The sequence below is a fragment of the Peromyscus leucopus genome, chromosome 12 (genome assembly GCF_004664715.2).
Source record: "Peromyscus leucopus breed LL Stock chromosome 12, UCI_PerLeu_2.1, whole genome shotgun sequence".
Classification (NCBI taxonomy): Eukaryota; Metazoa; Chordata; class Mammalia; order Rodentia; family Cricetidae; genus Peromyscus; species Peromyscus leucopus.
The window spans coordinates 36,885,083-36,913,011 of record NC_051073.1 but is presented as its reverse complement, the minus strand read 5'-3'; the positions used below and the strand labels follow the sequence as shown (position 1 = coordinate 36,913,011).

Here is a 27,929-nt window from a genome sequence, read left to right as displayed (position 1 = left end):
GTTGGTGTTTAATGTTTAAAGTGATGTCTTTGTACGTCAAGTTGAGAAGCAATGGAGTCAAGTTGGTAAATTTTAATTTTCCACTTGACACAATAAAGAATTACCTGGGAAGAGAATCTTAATGACCAACTATCTGGATTTAGTTGGTGTGTAGACATCCTATGAGAGACTTTCTTAGTTGAATTAATTGAAGTGGGAAGGCTCAGCCTGAGTATGACAACACCATTTCATAGGCTGGGCCCTGGACAAATGAAAAGGAGAAAGAGATGAGCATTAGTGGGAATCAATTAATCCACTGCTTTCTGCATTTTATTGTGGATGTCATCTGACTAGTTGAAGTTTTTTTGTTTGTTTGTTTGTTTGTTTGTTTGTTTGTTTTTCGAGACAGGGTTTCTCTGTGTAGCTTTGCGCCTTTCCTGGAGCTCACTTGGTAGCCCAGGCTGGCCTCGAACTCACAGAGATCCGCCTGCCTCTGCCTCCCGAGTGCTGGGATTAAAGGCGTGCGCCACCAACACCCTGCTGAAGTTTTTGTCATGACTGATTGTGCAACCTCGAACTGTGAGGTGAAGAAACATTTTTTCTCTTTAGTTGCTACTGTCAGGGTATGTTATCAGAGAAATGGGAAAGGAAGGTAAGACACAAGTTGCCTAAAATGTAATTAATGGTAGCATCATTGTTAGATGGTTTCCTCCCTCCAAATTCTTCTGTTCCATCCAGTCACTTCCACCCATGTGCTTGACTTTCTCTATACATACATATTTCTTAAAATTGCCTTTTCCACCTTTTATTTCAGACAGGTTCTCATTTATTCCATGTTGGTTTATGAATGTCCTATGCAGTCAAGGATTCTTTAAACTTCTTGAGGGACCTCTCTGGTGAAGAATGATGTAGAACTTCCCTTGACTTGAAGAGAATGCACAGCAACACCCAGTTTCACTTTCCTCTTTATTGATAAAGCCTTCCTGGCTGCCTCTTCATCATAAACAATGTCATTCAGACACCATCCTCTCTAGGGAACAGTCTCTGTAAACACTAACCTACTGTAAATTAAAAAAAAAAATGTGGCTGTGATTATTAGTGGGTAGTTAACATACTGAATTCTATTTATTTATTTCCACTCTGTGTTTATTAAACATTTTTTTTTTTCAGTTAGAGAAGCCTTTTCATCTGTTAGGATATAGCTTTAAGTTCTCAGGAAATACCTATATCTGCTGTGAGAAAGCACCTATGGAAAGTCTCCTCCATGTCCTGACCATTATATCAATTGTTTTCATTTTTTATTCACCTCTTATTGACCAATTTTATGACTACACAATATTTCTTCATATTCTCTGGTCCTATCAGGTGGTGTGGTAGTTTGAATGAGAATGGCCCTCATAGGTTTATATCTTTGTATATACTCATTATATATTTGTATATATAATGATAAACTATTTTGGAAAGAATTGGAAGGTGTGCCCTCGTTGGAGTAGGTGTGTCATTGTTGGAGGAGGAGGATAGTTCTAAAGTTTCAGAAGCCTATACCAGGCTCAGTTTCTCTTTCTTTGTCTGTTGCCTGCAGATCAGGATGTAAAGATCTCTTTTAAAATTGCCTTATATATAATGTTTCTTCACAGCAGTACCAGAGTAACTAAGATAGGTGGTCTTATTTAATTCTCTTAACTTTTCTGTACCACATTTCCTTCATTTATAAAATGAGATGTGATAATGGTATCGGCCTCTGATTAAACTTTCTGAGATTACTGTTAGAGTTCAATAATGCAGCTACCTCTTCAGGTAGAAAAAAGAAAATTAGTGTGTGCAATTCATGCAGAACAATAAACTCTCCTTTATCCTGCCATTTTGCCTCATTTGTTTTCATAACATAACAGGACAGCACGTTACCTTGAAGGCACAACAGGCACACTGTCCATTGTTGCAGTCAAGCCAACCTAAGCACATGTCATAGCAACTCATCTGTGCTGCCTGCCCTTCAGTCTCCAGCTCTGTTTCTCTCTTTGGGCTCAAGAGTGAGGCTGAGTGGGTCCCTGTTTAATGCTAACATGAATCACAGTCTCTGGAATTCAATTAATGTTTGTTCAGTAAATGTGGAATGAATGATGAAATGTCTTGATCGACAGTGTGTGAAGATGTTCCAGCATCTGCTGCGAAGCCAAATGAACTCATACAATTGTGCTGCACTTCGAAACGTTCAAAACATTTTGACAAACAATATTCCATTGCCACTGCAACCCTGAAGAATAGAGCCTCCAAGGAGTGTGTGTCAGTATCTTACCAAGTTGCAAATGGGGGCTCAAATATTTAAAATATTTGCTCAAGGCCACGGGGGGGGGGGGGGGAATGCCAGCCAGCTAACTTAATTAATCCTGCTGGTGTCTTCCTGAGAAACAAACGTATTACTCCTTTAAGCTTTGACATATGTTCCTCCATGATTTCACTGAAGCAGCCCAGCCCATTCTAGTTGAATGTTAATGGCCTAAATTGTTTGTTCCCAAGCATTATTTACATATCACTGCCATCATTTGAAAAAGGTCATTTGAGATTTTTACTGAATGAGAGAAGAAAATACATAACTTTCCTATATACGGATAAAATTACAGAGATGAAAGCTACCTGTTAAATGCACGACAAATGGTAGTGACAAGGCTTTACAAAAATTGTCATTATATTTCAGTTTCTTCATATGGAATTTATGTTTGCCATAGAGGACATCTGTAGATTTTTCTACCAGTACTATAAAAATAACCATGGGCTTATATTTTCCCTGATGCTGAAGATTTGCAGCATTTTTTGTACTGTAGGATAATGCTTTTGTACACTGGTTTAACAAAACCTGGATTGGCCAGTAACCAGGCAGGACATATAGGCGGGATATGCAGACAAGGAGAATTCTGGGAAGAGGAAGGTTGAGTCAGAAGACGCTCGTCTGCTGTCCAGGGAGCAGCATGTAATGGCACACAGCTAAAACCACGGAACACGTGGCAACATATAGATTAACAGAAATGGGTTGAATTTAAGTGTAAAAGCTAGGCAGTGGTTAGCCTGAACTAATGGCCGAGCAGTTTTAATTAATATAAGCTTCTGAGTGATTATTTTTATAAGCAGTTCAGGACTGTGGGGTGAGAGAGATTTGTCCGAACTGCCGGCCAGCCGGGACGCAGAAAAAATTTCAGTTTTAGTATTGGTATACTTTTTTTTTTTCTGTAAAAAGTCATTCTGTATTGTTATTTAAATATGACATGGCAAGCTTTATTCTATCTTATTTGATAGGCAAATAAGATAAGAAAATTGAATGACTTGTTCATAGCCATGTAACTTTGACAAAATGAGTTAATTTAGCTGATTTAATGAAAATTCTTTCCTTTCTCTTACTTTAAGTTTAATATTTAGATAAGTGTGACCATGTTTGTCAGTTATTTTTAAATGATAGTCTTATTTAGACAACAAAGTCTGTGCAACTGTGAACTTTCATTTCACTCACCTATAAGTCAAAAGTACTAGTATATTGCTTTTAATTATCTACCTTTGTGTTTTTATTTTTAGCATGGGTTTGGTGTTATATGCCTTTAAATCCAGCAAACAGAAGGCTGATCCTGGAGGATTAAAAGTTCTTAGCTTTGCTGTGGGATAATGTTTTTTTGTACACTGGTTTAATAAAACACTGATTAGCCAGTAGTCAGGTGGGAAGTATAGGTGGGATCAGCAGATAAGGAGAATTCTGGGAAGAGGAAGCTGAGTCAGGAGACGCCAGCCTGCTGTCCAGGGAGCAGCATGTAATGGCACAAAGGTAAAGCCACGGAACACATGGTGACATATAGATTAACAGGAATGTGCTGAGTTTAAGTGCAAGAGATAGTCAGTAGTAAGCCTGAGCTAATGGCCAAGCAGTTTTAATTAGTATAAACTTCTGTGTGTTTACTTGGGTCTGAGCAGCTGTGGACTGGGTGAGACACAGAAAAATTTTTAGCTACAAGGGTTATCTGGACTAACATACTTGCAGGCCTTAAAATAATTTCTTGAAATCCATTCTATAGCCATTAATAGTTTTCTGATATCTAATGAAAAAATATATACACACAAACATATAACAGAAATTTAAATCAGGTAAATTAATCAAATGTGATATGTTCTGACATCCCAAAATAAAAATTAATAAAGTCATATTTTACACATCAAATTGTCAAATCAATCAATCCATAACAAGTAAGAATAATAAGGATATTCTTTACTTTTGAATTTAATCCTGAGCCCTTTAAACTATGCAGCTCAACAGTGTTTTATAAAAGAAATAATTACAATACACAGAGATACATGCCAAGAACTTTAGTAATTAATCTTCAACAGTAAGCTATCTCTACTCTATATATTACTAATTCTGTTGAACTCAAGGAGAAAACTATATTCAACTTTTCTTCAATTACTCCAGATAGTTGAAAGAAGAAATGAGCTCCATCATTTAGCTATCCTTTTAGAGAACTTCTGATGTCCCTGATCATCTGCACGGTTCCTAACAATAGAATCGAGGTTGCAGGTGTGAAGTCTATCTAAATTTTACTTTCTTCTAACTCTCCATTTTCATTCTGCAGTTCATTTTATTTATTTCTGAACACAATAAATTTAATTCATATATTACATTACTGTCTGCTTAAAACATACAAAGCCACTGAAGGAAGCCTAGCATATCCAGGTAATGGTCCTTAGCAGGATGAAAGGCTGAGATTATGGAAGATAAGACATGTGGGTTTTGTGCATGGAGGTGAATGTACATAGGAAGAGAGTACTTCCTTGGATTTTCTTCTCACAGGGATTAATTATTTATTATTTTAATTATTAAATGAATTTATATTTATTTATGCAACTAAATAAAAATAAAATATCAATTATTTTTTTTCAAATAATTGTTAGTCATATTTCTCCACCTTTTGTTAAGGTTTTATGTAAGTCATTTCATTAATAGCAATTTGAGCATTTCTAAACAGGAAATCCTAAGTCTGAAGCTTTTTGAATATTGACCTAATGTCATAATGTGTCATGTTGTGTTTCATAGTCAGAAAGGAGGCTCTCCACAATTACCAGATAGAATTATGTTGAGATTGTTTATATATGGTGGACATTAAACATAAATGGCAACTTTAACAGGAATCTCAAACTAAGATATTCCTTTTATATGAGCAATCATTCCAAAATTTGTAAAAACCCAACTTATGGAATCAGGCATCTCAGACATGCACTTTTGTACACATTACACTTATGAAGGAGTAGTCAAGCTTCAGAAAAAAAGTAATGTTAGAGATTTTAGTTGGATTATCTTTCTTATACCAAATCTCTCCTGTATACTGAGAGATAAGTAAATTACTTTTCTAGTTTAAGAATGAATGTTATTTAAAAAGCATAATATTTCCATATGGAAAGTAGATCAATATTGGGTACAGCTTAATTTTTTTCCTAAAATTTTCTCTTATAGCACCAGAGACCATGATTAAGTTAGTAAAGCAGCTTGATGCCAACCAAGCCTAACAAGCTGAATTCAATTCTAGAATAGCAGTTTTATGATAACAAAGGACACTCCAGTACTGTATTCTAAGATATAGGAAGTAGGCTTCAATGTTCTGTTATTACATATCTCCTATATTGCTGATTTTCTATCAAATGTTTCTTAAATTTCCTAGGCTGAAGAAGAAAAATCTAGACTGATGTAGACAAGCCTGTGTATTCTCCACTTAGTTTTTTTTTGATGAAGTTAAAATGCTAAAAATAGATATTTCATCATCATATTGCATGGTAAGTGGTTACGTATATGTTGGGTGTTGGCCATCCATTACCTATTCCACCTGGAATATTCCACCAGGAAAAGATTTTAAAGAACTGTATTGCATTTTGTCTAGTCCTCGCAAGGTCATTAGTCAGAGAACTGTACTATTCTTTTGGCTCTGACGATCAGAGCAAGGTCAAGCAGAAATTATTCTATACAACTGGATTTTCAGTTGAGAAATACAAGAAATGGTTGGAACCAATTCAGTGAGACTGATAGACCCTTGATACCCAGAACACAGTATCTATACTTGCTCTCGCCCTTTCTAGTCCATTCTCTAGGTTTTTTTTTTTTTTTTTTTTGATTCTACAGGTTGCCCAAAAGCTTCCAACAATTTTCTTTTCAGCTTGTGTTAGCATCTTCATCCTTGTTGCTTGATAACAATTAGGATGTTTAGTGTCAAATATTCAAGCTAGTATTTTTCAAACTGTCCACATCTAATTCATGTAGACATTTATTTATTTATATTAAAAATAGATTCTTTTCTCATACAATACACCCTGACCACAGTTTCCCCTCCCTCCACTCCTCCCAGCACCATATCCCCACCCCCTCTCCTGCATCTGCTTCTCTTCTGTTTCTCTTCAGAAAAGAGCAAGCCTCCAAGAGACAACAACAAAATATAATACAATAAGACAAGACCAAAGCCCTCAAAGTGAGGCTGGACAAGGCAACCCAACAGTAAGAAAAGAGTCTCAAGAACAGGCAAAAGAAGAAAAAGACACCTGCTCCCACAGTTAGGAGTCCACAAAAACACCAAAATAACAGCCACAACATATACGAAGAGAACCTGGTGCAGACCCATGCATATTTATTACAAATGTGTGTCCTAAATAGTATCTCAGACACACTAAATCCAATTATTTGGAACCTGCCTCACAGATCTGTCATTTGAACACATGCTATAATAATTCCCTAAGAAAAGAAAACAAAATATGGCTATTATTGTGCTACATCCACATTGAGAGAATTAATAGAAGTCCACAAAGGAGAATATCATGGGATAATTCAAGTATATGACTTGCTTTGGGTGTTGTTTTATTTTTGCTTTTTAGATGGTTTACACAGTATTTACAGTTTTAATGTACCAGGAAAACATTATAAAGATGACCAACAGAGGAAGATAAATATACTAAATAGCCTTTCCACTATGAACTATAGTAAGGTCCATAAATAAAATGATATTAAGGGGACAATATTGCTTCAAATATAATTACTGACTTTGGCTTTTGTTAAAAACAAAAAAATATATATAATTCAGGAAAACTAATTTTTATAAAGCTTTTTTCTAAATTATGTTTTTAAAATAGTTTTTAAATATTGATAGAGTTTACATTAAAACATTCAAGTACTTCATTTAATTTCTTTGCATTTTTAAATTCTAGCAGTTGTGTGAATTTTTCTTTCTCACCTAGTACTTTAAAATATTTTTCCTTTTTTCCCGTTTGGTTACTAATTTGCTTGATTAAGTCTGCCAAGTAAATTATTGTTGCTAAAACTGCATTAGCAAAATAAATACAGAAATTTATGATGCTTATCTTACTTAAAACAAGATAAAGTAGCAGAATAAAATTACTGTAGACAGAACAAATTTGGCTCTTTATTGACTTTTCCTTGTTCAAACCCTCTGTCATTGATGCACTTCCAAATGTGTGCATGTAATACGAAGCTGCTGGCTAGAGAACATGATGGTGAGTTTCAGTGGAACTCCCTCAGTAAGCCCAAAGAGCACACACCCAGTGTATGAGCTTAAATTACAACTGATTTTCCTTGTATGGCAACCATAAGCAGGCTATATTTGGAAATTTTAATATAAAAATCTTAAAATGTAGTAGAAAAAGTAAAGTGTACAATCTTAAATTTACAGTTCTTTCCATGAAACTACTGAAATGAAGTGCTTATGTGAATAATTGTGATCTAGTACTGGAAGAACTTAAAACGTAGAGAAAGTAATCCAGTCTGTGCTGCCCCCCTGTCTCCCTCCACCACTGCTTCTCTCCTTCACCCCTACCTGTGAAAAGACATGCACAAACAGATAGGAAGCAAGAGAAGACAACACACAATGACCTGCAAGGTTCTAGGTACTATGACAACCAAGTAAACTACTTTAAAATTATGAGGGGGGCAATCATTAACTTAAACTCAAAAAACAAAATTTACTCAAAATTACTCCCACTTCCCATATAGGATACTAAATGCTCAATAAAGAGGTGAGGCTTCAAATCAGAATTTTGAAAATAACAGTGGGTGATCAGGTACTACTTCTAGGCACACAAAATAGGAAGATGCTTCATCTGTTGTAATAACTTGCTTGATATATAGGTTTTGTAAGTTTTCACATGTATGGACTTCCACACATGTATGCATATGGAGGCCAGGATCTGTGTTGTGTCTCTTTCTCAATCACTCTTCCACATTAATTAATTAATTAATTAATTAATTAATTGTTTTGGCTCTCTCACCTGAACTGGAAGCCTGATGATTCTGCTACAGTTGTCTGGCCAATGAGCTCCCATTCTCTTGTCTCAGGACTGGGTTGCAGACACATGTTTCCACACATGGCTTTTTACATTGGTACTGGTAATCCAAATTCACATCTTCATACTTTTGCATCAAATACCAACTTAGCCATACTCTCAGCGACTTTACACACAATTTTGAGAAGAAAAGCCCTTTGGCTATTGAATGTGAAATGCTTAAAATTATCAGTAGTTCCAAAGAGCAGAACTGCAACCAAGGACCATAACTTTTCCCTTTTACATACAGATGAAGAGCACATTCTCCCAGGTAGTCAATGTCAGTCTTACTGCAACAGGAAGCATCACACAGGATTGTGGTGATATATTGTGTACTCTAACAATATATCAGACAACATACCCAAACAAAATTTGCCTGAAGATCAGAGAACAGAACAAGCCACTAGATAAAACACAGATGCTAGGCAGTGGTGGCACACACCTTAAATCCTAGCACTCAGGACATAGAGAGTGAGTTCAAAGCCACCCTGGATTACATGATATCTACTCATTCTAGGAGAGAAACATCCAGACACTGGTGGCACACACCTTTAATCCCAGTACTTGGGAAGCACACACGCCTTTAATGGGTGGACAGAGAAAGGTATATAAGGCGTGAGGAGACAGAGCTAGAAGGCTTTTTGACTGAGGAAGCCCTTTCAGCTAGGGGCTTGTTCGACTGGAGCCTTTTGGGTGAGGATTCAAAGGCTTTCAGTCAGAGGATTTGTGGAGTTGGCAAGGTGAGATGTGGCAGTGGCTTGTTCCTTGGTCTCTCTGATCTTTCAGCATTTACCCTAATACCTGGATCTGGGATTTTTTTTTATTATTATAAGACCTTTTTAATATTTGTACTACACAGGACTGCGAACACAGATATTTAACTGGAACTAAACTGTCAAGAATTCAAATCCTGGCTGGCTCTGGCATTATGACTTCATGTGTTTTTATATTCTTATGCTCTGTTTACCTCATCTGTTAAGTGGCATTGCTGTATTTAGTTACACCTCCTTTTCTCTATGTGTACATTTATGCTGTGTGTCACATATCAAACCAATGTTCCTTTAATCCACAACAATTAGAACAGAAAGACCCCATAACTTTTACTAAAACTTGCTAAATATTTTTTGAGAAATGATAGTCAACCCAGCAAGAAAGGTGAGGTGCTTGCTCAGCATGCTGCAGAGTGCCCTCTTCTACAACATTATAAACTTAGGCTGGGATCACTTCCAACCTCTAAATCTAAACGATAAATATCATCCATATTCAGTGCTTGCTAATGATGTTATACAGAGATCTGTTTTCTGACCCAATTTCTTTGTCCACTGTAAATTTCCTGTGAGGTTGTTGTCACATACATGCTACTATCTGGAGAGGAATTAGAACATAGTACTAGATGGAACCAAAATTCCTGACCCAGCACCTGTTCTGAATTTCCAAGCCAGACAAAGCCTAGTCCTTAAGAATTTCACTTAGTTATAGCACTGATATCCATTCTTAGGGATCTTTTTGGAGGATCTTTAGAGAATATATCCATCTAATTTTTTTATCTTTCTTTTTTCAGAATGTAACAGATCTCAAGATCACAGTAATGGGGTAGGAGATAAAATTACTCCCCCAACCCCCCAAAAAACCCCCACCTCAAATAGGGTAATTCTAACCATCCTTTTAATGCTGTCTCCTTGGCTAAATGAAATCAGTCTCCATTGACTCCTCTTGTTTTAAGCCATCTTTTATCCCTCTCTTGTCACCTCCCATAAGCTTTTTAGCAACAAAACAAATCTGTCCAAGTACTTTGTAGAGAAATCTATGGTCACTCTTATCAAAGTCCAAGATATCATTCAAGAAATTATTTCAGGCAAATATAGTCATCTACCAGAAGATTCTCCCATTTGGAATTATATAATTTGATTCCAAATTTTTCATTTTATAAATAAGGCTGAAATCTAAATTGCTTATATATAAGCAAACAGATCTTCTGTCTTTTCCTTGTAATTTAAAAAACTAAACTCATAAAGTGGGAAGTAATAAGTTCAAATGTATAGATATTTTCAACACCCACTTAATTGCTTTCTAGGCTACAACTTCAAAAGGAATATTTGCCATCAGGGCATGCTCTGAGGCATTAACTTAAAGCCATAATATATGGAGAAAAACAAAATAAAATGATGGGAAAAGATTGCTACACATTAAATATCTCAGAAAATCCACTGCACTGTAGATCAGTGGTGTAAGAATGCAAAAGAGAGCACAGGGAGGTGGTGGCGCACGCCTTTAACCCCAGCACTCGGGAGGCATAGTCAGGCAGATCTTTGTGAGTTCGAGGCCAGCCTGGTCTACAGAGCAAGATCCAGGAAAGGCACAAAGCTATAAAACCATTGGAAAATTAACTGAGCACAAGACCAATACAGATTACTCTGTAGAACTGTAATGTGATCCAGCAAAGAGAATGTTAAGAAATAATGTTTAGGAAAAGAAATTTAGTTTTCTATGAAAAATCATCCTAAATCCCTACTCAAATTCTCAATACCTCTTTCAACCATGTTGGTGCTTTTTCCTTTCAAGGACAGCATTCAGAGATAGACACCATTAGAAGATTGTGTAGATCTGGAGGGGTTTTCAGAGCAGTGCGTTTCTAAGGAAGAGTCACATACACCCTCTTTTGTGCCAGCCTTATTCTGTGTAGTAAACACTTCAGCTGGGCTCTCTTCTCTTTCCCACACCTATTAATCAGGCAGGAAGTCATTCTTCTTCCCAGGGCTGGTAGATAAGTGGATTTTAGTAGATTCAGATTTAAACTAAGGAAGTAACCCCTCCTAAGAATAAGTTCCATTAGCTCTGATCCTGCCACTGAACTCTCACCAGAGAGCTGACATTCACACATAAACTTCAGGTACTCAGTGGGCAAATGGTTATTTCATCTTCCCAGTACCTACTGAACACTGAGTACATGAATCCTTCAGAAGCCTATCTCGGTGGAACAGAAGTGTTGAATAGAAAATAATTCAGGATTTAAAACACTGTTGATAGTCAAAGAATAATACAATAATAAAATAATCAACAACCAATTCAAGAAATTCTTGAAATAAATGTGGTACATATAATAGGTGTATGAAGAGTTGGGACCTAAACACAGAAAGGTTATAATTATTTCAATTGCAGAACAACTAACAGAGATTTAAAAAAAAATAGCCAAATTATATAAACTACCCCTTCTTTTAACTTTGGACTAGAACACACTCATATTTCAAAGGGACAGCTGATCACAACTGCTGCAAACAGCATTAAAAAAGATCGATCTTTGGCAAATATAGTGAGGAGGAAATGGGCCATTTTTTACAAATGGTCTCAGTTTTACAGGTTTCCTGGATTCTTCTGCTGTACTGAGAGTAGGACTTCTAACTAAGGCTAGGGTACATTTAAAAGATGGGCTCTTTGTCCCATGGAGGGCTGTGTCTGTTGTACTATGCACATAATAGCACACACACACACACACACACACACACACACACACACACACACACACAAATAGTATTTAAAGTTAGTGCCACAACTCCAAAAACTTTTTCAACTCAATAAAGCCTGGTTGTATGAACAAACAGAGGCATGCATATTCATCTACCATATTAAAATGTATATTGTTTTACAATTAATTATTGCAGATCTTATTGTATATCTGATAGAATTTAAATAATTTGGATTATTTTGGAAACATTATATTTTTATGAAAAAAATGGAAGATAGTATAATGTTGAATTTGAAAATAGGGAGTATTATTGTAATTTAGGAGCTAGATTGGGAGTTTTTCAGTGCTTTTTGACATTCTAAATGTACAATTCTAAATGTCAGCAGCTAATCATGGGTAATCTGCAATTGATTTCTTCTGTTCAAAAATACCAACTTCTGGCAGCGATTTCTACTTCTACATGTTTCTAGAGGCATATTTTTCAAATACAAAATACAGAATCTATCATATGAAAAGTTAACTTCTAAATTTTTTTTTAAATACCTGTAAATCCAACATTTTAAAACCACTAAAAATGCAATGCTTAATAAAGTTAGGAAAGGGGAAGTAGCCGTGAAGGAGCAAAGAATAAAAGGTGAAAACAGGTGACTAGATTTTGAAGAATTATTAGATTTTGAGGCAGGATCTCACTCTGTAACCTAGGCGGGCAGTAAATTAGTTCCATTCTCCTGTCTCCACTCCCAATAGCTGGGTTACACGTTTAAACAACCATCTATGGCTTGAAGGTATCTTTTTTAAAAAAGTGTGTGTGTGTGTGTGTATGTGTGTATGTGTGTGTGTGTGTTTGTGTGTGTGTATGTGTGTGTGTATGTGTGTGTGTGTTTGTGTGTGTGTGTTTGTGTGTGTGTGTATGTGTGTGTGTGTGTTTGTGTGTGTGTGTGTGTGTGTGTGTGTGTGTGTGTCCACACATGCATGAAGGTCATGAAGTCCTGTTGATGTTGCTATGTCTTCCTCAGTTGTTTGTCACCATCTTTCCATCCTTTCTTCCCTTCCCTCCCGCCCTCTCTCCCTCTTCCCCTCCCTTCCTTCTTTTCTTCTTTTTGTTTTTTCAAGAGACAGGGTCAGCCACTGAACGTGGAGCTCTCTGGCAAGTGAGACCCCTGACCTGTTGTCCTTCTCTGGTCCCTCTCACTGGAGTTACAGATGCACAGACCACCAGACCATGCTGTGACATGGATTCCGCGGTCCTTATCAGAGAGTCCTCACACTTGCTCAGAAAGCACTTATCCATGCAGGCATCTCCCCAGAACTGAAGGAACATCTTATTAATAGATTTCATACAACCAAAAACCATTCAGATGTTGCCGATTATATAGACATGTACAGAGATAAGTAATCAACAGCCCGGTCTACTTGTAATTTGCTAAAATATGAATTTTGTGTTTTGTGGATTCTGAAAAGAATCCCAGAATTAAATATAAAAGGTATGAGAAGTCAGATTTAAAATTTAAATGAAAAGACAAATCATACCATACAGTAATAAGCTCCAGACTCAGGCTAAACCAGAGTACCATTTAAATGGTAATGGCCCCACTTAAAATGTACAGTAAGTTTTAATTTTTAAATGCTGACAAGATAACTCAAAATTGTTTAAAAACTGGGATCCTTATAAAAATTTCAGCTTAATTCTATTTCAGGTATTGAGGTTGACATATTTTGATTAATGAGTCACAGCCCCATCCTATACATGACAAGAATGTCTTATTTGTGAAGTGTATATCACTTCTTTGGCCTTTTCTATACCTCTCTATCTCTAGTACACTGATGTCATGTAGACATCTGATTTTATGGCAATGTGCTTAGAGTGAGGACAGATTTTATTCAAATAGTCACAAGCTTATGTCAAACATATGGTCATGCCCATATTAAATGGCTCCATATTTTCATTGCCTCTGTATATAATTCCTGCATCTTTGAGAACAGAGTTTTTTTTTTTTTTATTTTTCTAGAGTCCAAATCTTCAGAACAGTTAAATGCAGGAGCTTAGGTATATCCACTGATGCCTACATAGGTTTATTGGCTAAATCATTAAATTTATTTGATTTTCTGTGTAAGTTTTTCCTTCACATATGTATGTGAACATGTGCATGCCTAGGGCTTGCAGAGGTCAGAAAAGGATTCTCGATCCACTGTAACTGGAGTTATGGGTGATTTGTACCACTGTGTGGGTGCTGGAAACCAAACTCTGGTCCTCTGAAAGAAGTTAGTGGTTGAACCACTGATCCATCTTTGTAGTCAGGATTAGCTGCATCTTAATCTCTCTGAAGTGGGAAAGTGGAATTTAACGTTTACAGTCCCTGTATTTAGCACTACAAAGAAGCATAAAGCCAATAATGTAATTTAAATTTGGATATGTATTTATTTTGAAGCTAACAAAAGTCTCACAAGATATATGAATCCTTCTCAAGAACTATAGTATTTGTATCTAAGTAAAAATAAATTAAACATTACATATTTAATATTTTTATGCATGTCACTAAATAATTACTTCAGAATCTCACAATAGAAACATATACATTTTTCATGTAGATATTGGTAGCATTTTTGAAGAAACAGTATTGCTTAGCTTTAATAAAACTATTAAAACTTTGTTAACACTTAAAAAATGCTAAGACTTAAATTCTTAAAGACTCACCATTTAAGCCAATAGAGTTCTTGAAAATTCAGAAACAATATATCAATAAATAGATTTCTGCCCATAAACTAGTGAAAGCTATAAAGATTCTTACACCTGTACTTTACACTAAACAAACTAGCAAAGTGTTAATTTAATAACCTGAATGAACCGCATTTTGTCTAATCTATAAAATGAAGTTATTATAGAGCAATGCTGTAAGACCATAAGTTATTGTCCCCTTAGTACCTATAGTTCTAGTACAGTCATAAAAATCACAATGAAATTGGAGCATGCTAAATTTTACTTGTCTTTAAATCATGGTGGGTAATATGCTATACTGAGAGTATGAAGCTCCAAATGTTTGCGGTTTGTCAAATAAAAATAAGAATCTCTTTACAACTATTCCTTCCTTAAATGGAGCATATGAAATAGTCAAGGCAACAGTAAACTTCCTTTACAAAAATTCTGGTGTTCTAAAATATTCACAGATAGCATAGCATTTATTTTGCCAGGGAGCAAGTAGACTGGTGTATACAGTCATATTTTCATGTAGAAAGTGTTATAGTCAGTTTTGATTTTATATAATCAGGTCTAGCAGTTGGTTGTACTTTTAGTCATCACACTTAATGGTGACTATTTACACTCACAAGGTAAACACAATTTAAGTACACTTTAATTTCAAAGAAATAGAGCATAACAGGGATTTACCATAATAAGTGTTTAACTAAGGTTATTTTTCATTAGTAGGCACCTTTATATTTTCAGAAATGAAGGATCATAGATCATAATATTTTATTCAGCATATGTCACATAATGGAGAATCCATAACCAACAGGCTTATTTTCACAATGTCCTGAACCAGGCCAGGTCATTCACTACTATGGCTTCAGCATGGAGAGGCTAATTTAGGATGAATAAAAGATATCATTTCTTAGATCATTTTATAGTTTAAGTCTCTAATTATGGATCTAATTTAAATAGTCTTTAGCAATATTAAAGTATCGCAGCAATATTAAAGACAATTCAAGGTCTCATCCAATATGATTCAACCTGGAAGCATATATTCAGTTACTCTCAGTTCTTACTTGGAATATTTCTAACACAAGGTTTCTTATTCTCTAGATTACAATGGACTTTCTTAAAACTACATAAAAGAAAGTTACAATGAGCATTGGCAGGTAAATTTCTATACGTTGTTTTACTTTAATCATAAACTCTATAAATATGAATTACAAGTGCTCTTGTTCTGGATGTTTTATGCTTTATGTACTGTAGCATAAAGTGTTTCCATTTGCTGTGTTCATCTACCACAAAATCCAAGTATATTGCACAGTTACCCCAGAGAACACATAATTGACCTGGTATTAGCAGATGGATACATTAAATGAATTATGCATATTTGCATAAAGTACTTTTCATCACATACATGTACCCATAATATTATAAAAAAAAAAGTAAAAGAGAAAATAACAGATTAAGTCATTTCATATCCCTCACACTGATTTTCCAAGTCCATATTATCATATATCTCCAGGGAACAAAAACTTGACCTTACCACCTGAAAAATGTAATGATATATGAGGAAGGGCAATTATTTTCAAGTATGTCCATCAAGTGTAGGTCAGCACATAGGCCAGCAGCTGAAGAGTTCAGCAATGTACTCAGAAACTAGCTGAAAACATTTCTCAGGATATGGGCTTAAAGCATGCATTTTCATCATATTTTTTTTCTCTAAAGCCTAAACAAACAAACAACAAAACATGTCTGCTGCTATTTGAAAGTGTAAATTTATATTTTCAAGACAAATTACAGTTTTAAATAAAATATCCCTTTAAATGAACACACCAGAATAAGTCAGTTTAATCTCCCTTCAACAAAAGCTCACTTCAATATCAATCTATAGAAAGTCATAAATTTGTGATATATTTAAATTTCATTTGCACAAATACTGTAAGCCTGTAAATTAATTTTATGTATTTTATATAACTAAATTGAGCATCTATATAGTCATAAAATTAAGAGTAGACTATCTTAAGAAGCAATTTATAAATAGAGCTCAGAACTGATGATAGCATTTGATTATTCTGATTTATCACAGAATCTCCTTTACAATGAAAGATGTTATGCTAATATCATCAAATCTCTTACAATTAAATAAGAAGTTCCTAAAGAAATATCTGACCCTTTCTAATAGGATTTCAGGAAACTCCCTATGTTTGGGTGTTGTCATTGGTGTATCAGCAGCTCATACTATCCCTGACACTTTATATACTGAGTTTATTCCATGATTTAGTTATTTAACTTTGACATAAATTGCACTAGAATAATAGATTCAGTTTTTAAAAAAATGGTACAGAATGTTTTTTATGTGAACATCAACCAATGTATGTGTGTATTTTTATGTGTGTATGTCATTTGATACATGCTTCATGTGACCAACAGGATTTTAAAATACTTTCCAGATAATTGATTCAAATACTGAGAAAAAAAAGTCTGCCAAATTTGGAGTCAGGCTGAATGTTTTACACTGGATGAGACATTCCAATACGGACCATGGTTCTGGGTCCTTTATATCCGGCAAGTACACTGCCTACCATGTAGCAGGTCATTAAGAAATATGGAGAAAAAAATAAACATTGACATTTTTAGGACATATATAAAGACTAAAATTGCATGTCATGTAAGAGGCCATATTGTTTATTCAAACAGAATCACTATACCAGACATTCTATAAAGATTTACTACATGTGAGTGTATTTTAAAATATCATGAATATTTACATGAAGAATGTTCAAAGTATGAATTTTAAAATAAACATCAAATATATAGAATTGTTAAACTAGGAATTTTCTGCTCTCAATTTTGTTTGTTTTTTAATAACATTTTATCAGCTCTTTTAGGATCATGTGATTTTAATAATTTTTTTTCAATGACATTTTGGAAGGCGGCTCAAGTAAAAGGTAGATAACTGCTCAGAAAAATTTTAAATTATATAAAATTTACTGGAGCATCTTTCAATGTCCCTGCTCCCACAAGTCATATACCTTTAAATTCATTTTTCTGGATCTTAAACTTAACACTTGTTAATCTATATTCATACTCAATGATGAGAAGAGACTCATGGGGAAAACTGAAAACAACTTGTCTCTTTTGCATGCGGTATTAGTTGGAATTTTCATTTAAATAAACAGTATCAAAACACATGGATGCATTTAAAGACAATTCTATTGCTTTTCATTCCTTGATCTTAGACATTAATATATGTTGACCTGTGCAGATGGCCAAACCTATTTGAGTAATTATCTACCCTGACCAAAAACAAACAAACAAACAAACAAACAAACACAAAACTACAGACAGAAAGCTGTGGTTAAAAAAATATTAGTACATTGCATTTGTTGTATTGGCATAATGTACAGTATTTTGAAACAGAAAAATCTTACTAAAATTAGATATGACTTTCAAATGAGTGGTACAGAAAGACTTTCCATGGAGGCCTTATCACCAACTCTATTAATACATTTATTTATATCATTATGCAATCTATAAATTATCAAATATATTTATATCATTATGCATTTTCATGAGTACTCTTTGGGGGGGGTTGACTTATACTTCCATATCACTGTAACTCCATTAATACCTTTTTTGTTTTGTTTGTTTTGTTTTGTTTGAGACAGGGTTTCTCCATGGTGCCTGTCCTGGATCTCACTCTGTAGACCAGGGATCTCCCTGGCTCTGCCTCCTGAGTGCTGGGATTAAAGATGTGTGCCACTGCTGCCCGGCTCCTTTAATACATTTATTTATATCATTATGCAATATATAAATATACCAAATATACTTATATCATCTTGCACTTTTATGAATATTGTTTTTTGGGAGTTGTTTGGCTTACATTTCTGTATCACTGTTTGTCATTGAAGGAAGTTAGGGAAGGAACAAACTAGGCGGGATCTTGGAGGCAGAAGCTGATGCAGAGGCCATGGAGGAGTGCTGCTTAGTTTCATATGATTAGTCTTTTATATTATTCAGTTTGATCAGGAAAACGTGGGAAATCAGCTACGTATTTTTGTGAGGTATTTTTGTTTTGATCAATTCCTCTTAAACCATCAATTATGAATAATCACAAAGCAAGACCATTTAATGGGGGGTAATACAATATATAATTCAGATTCTTAAGAAAATATGATCGGGATGCTTGAATTTATATTTGTTTCTTTGTAGGGTAATGTTTTCCCAATATTTAACTCTTCAATAACTATTTGCTTTCTGGCCCCCTCCCAGTGCTCTGGGCCAGCCTGTCACAGCCATTCTCCTGAACAATAGCCACATTCCTACTTCTGCTCTTGCATGCCTCCAGCCCTCTCTTTGCTCTTGAGATGGACCTGAGTTCCCTTACCATCCACTTTACATGAGATAATATTAAAACCTACCTTCTTAGCATGTTTTATTTTTAATTCCATTAAGTCTGCTATCTTTCAAACTAAACTTTTGCAATTCCTTCCTTTGCTCAGTAAATTCCAGTCATACTGGACTCCATTCTTCATATTTGTGGAGCACAGTTCTTTATGAACCATTTCCTTCTAGCATTAATGTACTTCTTGCTCACAACAAGTTATGTTTTCTCGTCCCCGAGGATAAAGCTTAAATTGCACCTCAACACAGTCCCTTTTCAACGCTCTCATTTAATAGAGCACAATTGTCCTGTGACTTTTTATTCTGATGCTTTGTTCAATTTTTTTTCTTTTTTCTTTTTCTTTTTTTTTTTTTTTTTTTTTTTTTTGTCTGTTTGTTTGTACTATTTACCAGGTTTGTATGGGGGAACAGAATATGCCCATGACCTCAACTTTTTCTTCATCACCTAAAATTTATTTTTATGCCTTGTTTTGTTATTTTTGTTTTATATATAGTAATTTGCTCTTCTCTTGGAAGTTTGTGAGTACTTTAGTTTATTATTATTTTATAATTATGTGCATGTGTGCTCGTGCAGGTGGCCAAACGCATAATCCCAGTGGATATGCAGTTACGTGTGGTTATGAGCCAACAAATGTGGATGATGGAAAACACACTCCTATCCTTAACCATGCACTTTAAATCGCTGAGCCATCTCTTCAGTCACCAAATTTTACATACTAAATACATTACTCAAGATAAAGCATTAATAATAGCAATATATTTTCAAGTTTTAAGAAAATAATGACGTATATATAAATGTTAAGTTTATTCGATTGTTGCAGACATGTTATTAATTTAATATTTTATTTAATTACATGATTAGCAATGTATGGGCAGATGCATATTGCTTTAATTACTTAACTATGCATATTGATGTCTACCATGTTTAGATTGCCAAGAAATTTTAAGCCAAAAGAAGGAGACTTCTATGAATGTTGCAATGTAGTTGACTTTTAAGTAGAATTTTTTTTTTCTATTTGCGACAAATGGAACATGTAGAAGAAATACTTGTGTGGGAAGAGAGGGAAGTGGTTGTTGAGATTGTACAAGAGAAAAAAAGTTTATAGACAAATAGAAAAGATTGTGCAACAGAGTATGGTTTTGTAGACAAATACGAGATTTGTTATAAATTCTCTTGGACTCAAAAGTTTTATGCATTATCTTCTTTGTATCTTTAAAATAACATTTCTCCATTAGAGAATCAACAATGCATTATATTAGTTTTTAAATAATTTTATTTATGTTACTTGTAGTATAAAGGACATAACTTTAATGAACATGTTACTATTTTTGTGCAGTAAGATTTTCAAATCTAGTTTATTTGTAACTCAGAGCAAATAATATACAGATTTTGTAGAGCACTCTTGAATTGGTAAAAAAAAAAAAAAAACCTTTTTATATTGGATGCTATTCCTAATGACTCCACAACTTGAACTTCCTATTTATAATAAAATCAAATTCTATATTTTATGTATAATTATGTCTACTAAGAGGACATGCAATAATAATCTCAAACATCCCTACACCTATCAATAGTTTATATTTGAAAATAATTTGTAACTACTGTGAAGAATCTTTCAGAAATATTGTCAATAAATTATCCAATTGTCCTTATTAAAAAATATGTTAACTAATTTCTTGTATTTCTCCCATTTTAACAATTTATGAGTGGTGCTCCTGATAGTGCAGTTAATTTTAGATCATTGATTTTTAGGCAGATATTTTGTGCTTTAACATGTTTACTTATCCTTACATACAATTTCAGTTTTCTTGCCATCATTTCATCCAAATCAATAAATTAATAAAACCAACTAGTGCCATGGCGAATGTTGGCCCAGTATTATCTAGTTAAAAGTCATATCACACAATAGTGATAATAAGATAAATTCACTGCTTCATCTAGCCAAACAAGTTGACTTAATGAATTATTTTGTAAGCAATTGATTTTCTTTATAAACATGAGCACCCTAAGAGATGCATCAACTCATTCAAACTACATGGTACCCTGTTTAAGGAGCATAATGTTTGAATAAATAGATCCCTAATGGCCGGTAGCCACTGTATTTGTTACACTTGGTTAACTTACACATGAAGTAAGGCTCAGTTTTCTACTCACTAGTAAAGAGATGCAAGGTATGTATATATATATATATATATATATATATATATATATTCCTCAATAATACTGTAGTTTGTAAAAATACAAGGGGAAATAATGGCATATGAGAGACCATCTAACAGAAATTATATTTCAACTTAATCAGATGAAGTGTTATGGGAAGCACCACTACCTTCATATTGATTCAAAGAGCATTGGTTAATAGAAAGAGTCAATCTATTTATTTTATCTTCACAGCACATTTTATCTTTACAGCTTTCCAATCAGTTCAAAGACAAGAATCCTTGTCTATGGGGAGGTTCTCCTTAGTCCATCTTAACAGGGAGGTAGCTCATTTCTTGTCAGCACCATTATTTGCCCCTGCCTTAGTGCAGAAGATTGGGGATGGGGTAGGAGGTCAGAGGGTGAACACAGTCTAGTCAGCCATGAAGGATTTTATATATAATCACTAGACAAAAATAGACACAGAGCAATGCCATTTCATTTTGTGAATGTTCTTAATCAAGAAGGAAGCTTATTGAAAAATGAAAATTTGTTCTATATGAAATAGCAGGTTTCAGAAAAAATTAATAAAATTACAAGCAATATGAAAAGTATCTTCTAAAAACTAATATCTCTGACATTTATTTTTACATCTATTACAATTAAATGCAAATTTTACTTGAATCTTTCTGTGTTGTTCATATAATTCTGCAACAGCCCACATTTTAGATAGACAAGCACTCATGTTCAGTTCGCTGTCTCTTTATGAAATTACCAATTAAACTTTCTCTAAAATATTCAGAAGAGTAATCTCTGAATTATAGAAGGGTGATAATTTATTATTAATTTTCACAATTATGTTGGTATTCTCTAAATTTGTCAAAACCTCTAATCATCCCAATATTACAAATAACCATTTATAACTGATGAAAATTTTGACCATACTTTGTAACTTTGTCCTGGAGAACATACTCAATTTATCCAACTTTATCTCTGGGTACTAGTAAGTTTACACTTGTATTTTTAGTATATTAATACATATTCAAATTATAAGTTTTATTTGGGGATACTTAACGGTCCTTTTTAGGTTTTGGGATGGCTGGAAAATATGTCCAAGCAATAAGTTAAGTTAATTGGAGCAAATAATAAGGTTCAGATATTTTCTATTTACTTTAGGTTAAAAAAATCATTAAAAAGAATGTAAGATTCACTAAGAGAAGGAAGAAAATTACTCTAAGAGGTTAAGAAACATCTCCACTAGGCTCTTGCATTTGATATGTTTAGCATAACATGCTTCGGTAGAATTGCACTTTATTTTGGGGGATGTTCATATGTGTTTTATTTGTTTGAATAAAACCAGGGCCTAGGATTGGTGATGACTTACATGGGTACTACAGATATTAACTATTCAGGAAAATTCAGACTGGAATCACTTTAAACTTTGTAGTGAACATGAATCTCAAACTACACACACTTTTCATTTCCATAGACAATAGTATTGATATTAAATAAACATCTGATTTCCTCATTTTTAAAGACTGTTTTCCTTTCAAATAAAATGTCAAGTAAGTACATGTTATTTTCCATAGTTTGTATTTCCAAATAAGTAAACTAAACTATGTCTGGGTACTTAATACTAATAATCCTTGAAGACCAGGGATGCAGTCTGAAGCTATACCACTGTGGAAGAGAAAGTATGACATTATAGCTGTCACTTACGTGACATGTCAAAGTCATGGGGATAATATATGTTTTCCAAATAATAATTGAGATTACATTTTTGTCAAATAAAAAATAAATAAATAAAACATATCAATAGTGTTGTTTATAAACAGGAACATGTGAATTGTTCCCGAATGATTGTTTCATTTCTAGATAAAATAATATGGCCACATAAACAATTATGACAAAAGTAAGGCTTTGTTGTTTGGCTTGCCTTCTCTCTCAACCTCCTCCTGCCTATCAAACACAAAGTGCACACTCTCATCTGACCTCTATTTGTACTTTCAGAAAATGTTCTCTATGTGTTTTACATGTTAAATGGCAAATATAATTGATCAAAGCTGAATTAGAGATGAAGTCTGCGTCGAGTGTCTCCGCTAACAGGTGACATATTGGTGATCCTCACTGTATCAGTGAGAGCATCCAGCCAGGTACCTCTAGAAAACTTTTATGGTTGTTTGATACTTAGTGTGAAAGCAATATAGGACATGCAGGTGATATTTTTCTGTATCCTTAAACATTCATAGCAGAAATCCAAAGAGATACATTTCATGAAACATTGATTGAAGGAAAGAATATACTCAAATATTCCACATGCTTTTCATCATTCCCCCTCCACCCTCCCCCACAGCATTCACCATCAGCTTTCCACTACCCACTGGTGAAAGTCCTCTAAAAATCTGACAACAACTAGTCTTTATGAATAGGATATTCATAACTTGGAATTTCAGATTTAACACTCATCTACCCAATTCTCTCAAAAATAGAAACACCGATTCAGATACGTGAGCATTTGTTGTAAGGATAATTTGAAGAAGAGAATGGTAGACAAAGTTCAGAAACTGAGTAAGGTCGACGCACAGTTCCTGGAGAAAACAGGCTGATCATTAGTTACAGGTGCCTAGGGTCCAGGGAGAGTCATGACCTTTCTCTCAAGAAGCTCTGGAGGAGAATCCACACGTTGCTGTTTTGTAAAAGATTCTCCAAGAAGCAGTTAGGTTTGTGCCATGGAGGTTGACCTCCAGTGGAGACTGCGCAACGGGGGTGCAGTCAGGCAAATGCCCCTAAGGAACCCATGTGCTGTGGCAGCTCAAGCATTGGAAAGAATCCTAGAGATAGAAGGCTGCCGAGCTCCAGGGGCAGCTGGTCCCAGGCAATGCAATCAGGGCTCTCTGGTCAGGAAACATCCTAGACACCACAGTGTGGCAAGTCCAGAGGAGCTGACCCAGGGACAAAGTTACCTGCCACAGTGGACAAGAGTACTCACTCCAGAGGCACCCTCCTCCCCCAGTCCTTCCGTTTGTCCCTTACCTTGGTTGGAGACATGACTGCAGTCGCCTGTCCAAGCTGTCAGCAGGGGCAAGAAGAAACCAAATTGCAAAAGAAATTCCCGGACTTCGCAGCCCCCCATGGCTCGCGCTGGCTCTCTTCTCCCCTTTAAGAAGAAGTGGCAGTCGCGCAGCCAGGTGTTCCTGGTAGGGTGGGGGTCCTGGTCCAAGCTCTCTTCTTCTTCCTCCTCCTCTTCCTCCTCCACCCGGCCCGCAGGGGAAGTCCCGGGGCGCCCCCCGCGTGAGGCCCCGTGAGCAGGGCACGAGGGTCCAGGCTGTCCAGGTGCAGGAGCAGCTGCTTCGGAGGAGGATGCTGCCTGCGCCGCCGCCGGGGAGCTCCTGGCGGCTGGAGGCGAGGGGAATTGCATCCACCGCCGTGTCCCGCTCGAGCGAGGACTATTCACTTGGGCCCAAGAGAGCGCGCGCGCAAGAGCGAGCTCAGGCTGTAGTTTGGGGGAGGGGAAGGAGGACGGGGGAAGGTGCCTGAAGGAGGGTACTGGGGGTTGGTAGGGATGTCCAGTCGGGCAGTGAAGGTGCAGTTCTGGGGACCCTAGCGTTTCTCTTGACCCAAGTTGGCACTTGCAGAGCCCAGAGCAGAGGGCGTACAGCAGACAGCAAGGATAGCCTGGGCGACCAGAACTTTCCCGTGGCTGGTGTCTGGGGAACCAGGCGAATGAGGCTCTGCGGGATCTCAAATGGTCCCAGGAGGCAGCGGACCGAGCGCTCAGCCTCTTGACTGAGTGACCTGGTCTAAGTGTCGAATCGTGGGCACCACAGATTAGGTGGCATCTGCGCCTCCCCCAGGCCGTGGCAGCGGCTTACTTACTGGGTATCACCGAAGCTACCTTAGTCCCCAATCACTTGCGTCCCCCCTCCCCCATGTAACGATAGACTGTCAGCTCTGGACACCACCTCCCCTTTCGCCACATTTCTCCCGATGTAAAGGGGAGAGGGATGCAGGTCAGCGCCCTGGGCACAGCTTGGCGATGGTAGCGGTCAGCTCTGAAGTGTCTGAGTGCCAGCCTCCCAAACTTGGCCACCAGAGCGAACCAGCAAGCTATCTGGCCACCTCTCCTCTTCCAAGTCCTTGGAAAGCATAGGAAGAGAAGAAGCGATAGAGAGGAGCCACTGCAGGCTGGAAGTCGACTGGTGCCTGGCACCTTGGCTCGCCTAGGTCTTCGCGTCGGCATACGGTGGTGACTTCGCCAGGGAGGTCACCAGCATCATCATGGCAGCTTTGGTGCCCGGCTTCCGAAGGGCCTCGACAGCCTGCTGTTCGGCGGCGGCGGGCTAAGCGCTGAGAGCAGCCCGAGGGCTCAGTTCTGCGTGGCCAAGTCCAAGGCAGCGCGCGCGCGGCGATTGGTGCGCTCTCCTCGAGACGCCCCTTCTCAGCACCCACTGCCTCCCAGGTCGGGGCGCTTCTAAGCTGGTGCACCGGCTACTTGGTGGGACCCCACCCTGGGCCGAAGAACAGGACTAGCTGATGAGAAGAGGTGTTGCCACCTGCAGTCTCCGATCTGCCTGCCGAGACCGGTGCACGGAGGGCAGGGCCCTTAGAGCGCTGCTGAGCTTGGTGGAGCCCCGCGATCTGGCAGCAGCTGTGGCTCGGGTGCCGCCGATTCGGCGCTAGAGGGGGTTAGTAGACAACAAAAATCCACTCACTGCTCGCAGGTGGAAGAGCAGGCTAAACCTGCGAACAAGCAGAAAGAAGGATGGTTTCAGGCTAAACTTACAGGGTGTGTTGGGTCTCACTGTGGTCTCACTGGTGTTGTAATTTCTGTAATGCATTCGTTAATGTCATTATCGTTTTCTTTATTGAAGGGACGCAGATTGTCAGTCTTGAGTGGAGATTTAAAAAACAAACAAACAAACAAACAAAAAAACCCATCTCCAAAGACACTAGGAAGGGGTTATTTGAAGGTTTATTGACGGCACTGGAGAAAAGTGAAGCGAATTTCTATAGCATAGAAAGGATATTTTCAAAGTGGGCGGAAGGTTCAGATCTGGGAATGGTTGTGTCAGGAACGTTAAAGGAGTAGGTGTAATAAGAGGTTTTACCAGAGATTCTGGAAATGAAGCAGGGTTTCCAGGCAATTAGATGCTGCTCAGTGTTGTTTGTGGTTCGCATCCCAGTTAAGGGATTTCAGTCCATGTCTTACAGTCAATGAAAGGGAAAAAAAAAAAAAATAGAGCAAGGGACGCCCAGAATCTAAAAGATGCTCTCATGGAGAGAAATGTAAGTGTGATGAAGCTTTCTAATTGGTGGCTACTTTCACAGTCATTATGAATTCATACACAGCTTTTCAAAGATGTCCATGCCAATTTAAATGTATGCAAATCACATCTACGAAGATGGAGTTCGTATATTAGTGTTTCCAGTAGTGAAATCTGATTTTGCTACTCCTTTTACCAATGTTACTGATATTGACTAATGACATAGGCATTTGCAAATTCAATTTAGTTTAATAACTCAGGTGTAAAATAAAAATCTACATGAGTACACCACAAGACATTCTGTCTAAGTAGTCTTTCCAGAGTGCTTAATGACTACGCTGGTCCTTTGATTATATATAATAATTCCCTTTTTTCCATATCCTCAGTGGAAAATAATAAACATAATTTCAGCATCACATTTATAAATGAGCATTTAAACTCAAGTTTTAATGTTTTATTTGATCTTAAATTTGAAACAATTCATTATAAACAATGAAACAGTCAGAAGCTGTGCTTAAAATCATATTAGAAGGGAACAATTCTAATGGAAAGAAAATGAAGGGAATAACAAATGGAAACAAAGCTGTGGGTCATTTCCCAAGACTCATGCTCAATTTCACAGCAGAATACAATGTCTGAAACAAACTTCAAAGCAGCTCTAGCACTTGATTGTAGCCATCTCCCCTCCTACTGTACCAACCATTTATCCCCTCTTCACTATTTGTTCAAATAAACCAAATCAGAGCTTCACATCACATGGATCACCTATTCAGATGTCTTACTGGTTGTGACTTTAAAAAAAAATTAGTGACAAGATTTTTCCCTATATTAAAACATGTGTAATATGTTTAGAAACACTTTGATACTGTTTCTTGCATTTTTAGAAGATAAGGAAATATTAGTTTTAAAAATCTCAACAATGAATTAAATTACCATGACCATTGATTATAGATAGTCTCATGTACAGTATTCAGGCAGAAAAGTAAGTTAATCCATGAGTTGGATTATGGTTATTAATTCCTAAACTTTATAATAACATTAACTAATAAAACAAATTGGCCATATATATTCACACAAAGTATACATACATATATACATTCTAAATGTTTGTCATATATTCACTTCACTCACAGAAGAGAGTTAAGTGCAAACTAATTTGTATGAATAAAACTAATTTGCTGTATAAATTTGCCTTGGAACACTCAGCCTTAAACTAAATGAGATGTCTCCATCAAATGCTTCCCCTAGAGTGGGGAGAGTTCAGGGAATCCTGTGGAAGAGAAGGCAGAGTGTAGGAGCCAAAGGGGATAGGGGACACCAAGACCAAGGCCCTGTCAATCACCATGAGCTTTAGCTCATAGACACTGAGGCAGCATGCACAGGAATTGCACAGGCCTGTACCAGGTCCTCTGCATCTATATGATGTCTTCAAGCTTAATGTTTGTATGAGATCCCTGGGTGTGAAAACAAGTGGGTCTCTGATTTTCGTGCCTATTCCTGGCCTCTTTTCCTTCTGTTGGTTTGCTTTATCCATCTTTGTTGTGGCGATTTTTGTTTTAGCTTATATTTTATTTTAGTATTATCCCTTAGAAGCCTGTTTTCTAATGAGAGACAGAAAGGGGTTGGATCCAAATGGGAGGG

The 27,929-nt window shown here is 36.5% G+C and overlaps 1 protein-coding gene across 1 annotated transcript in view; it reads right to left on the bottom strand.

Annotated features, from left to right (window-relative positions):
* The window catches only part of Epha6 (EPH receptor A6), a 951,985-nt gene extending 926,314 nt beyond the window's left edge, over positions 1-25,671 (bottom strand). Inside the window, 1 exon segment of the mRNA XM_028879452.2 lies at positions 24,058-25,671. Coding sequence (XP_028735285.1) covers positions 24,058-24,442 — 385 coding nt within the window. The 5' untranslated portion in view covers positions 24,443-25,671.
* Positions 25,672-27,929: the final 2,258 nt, after the last annotated feature.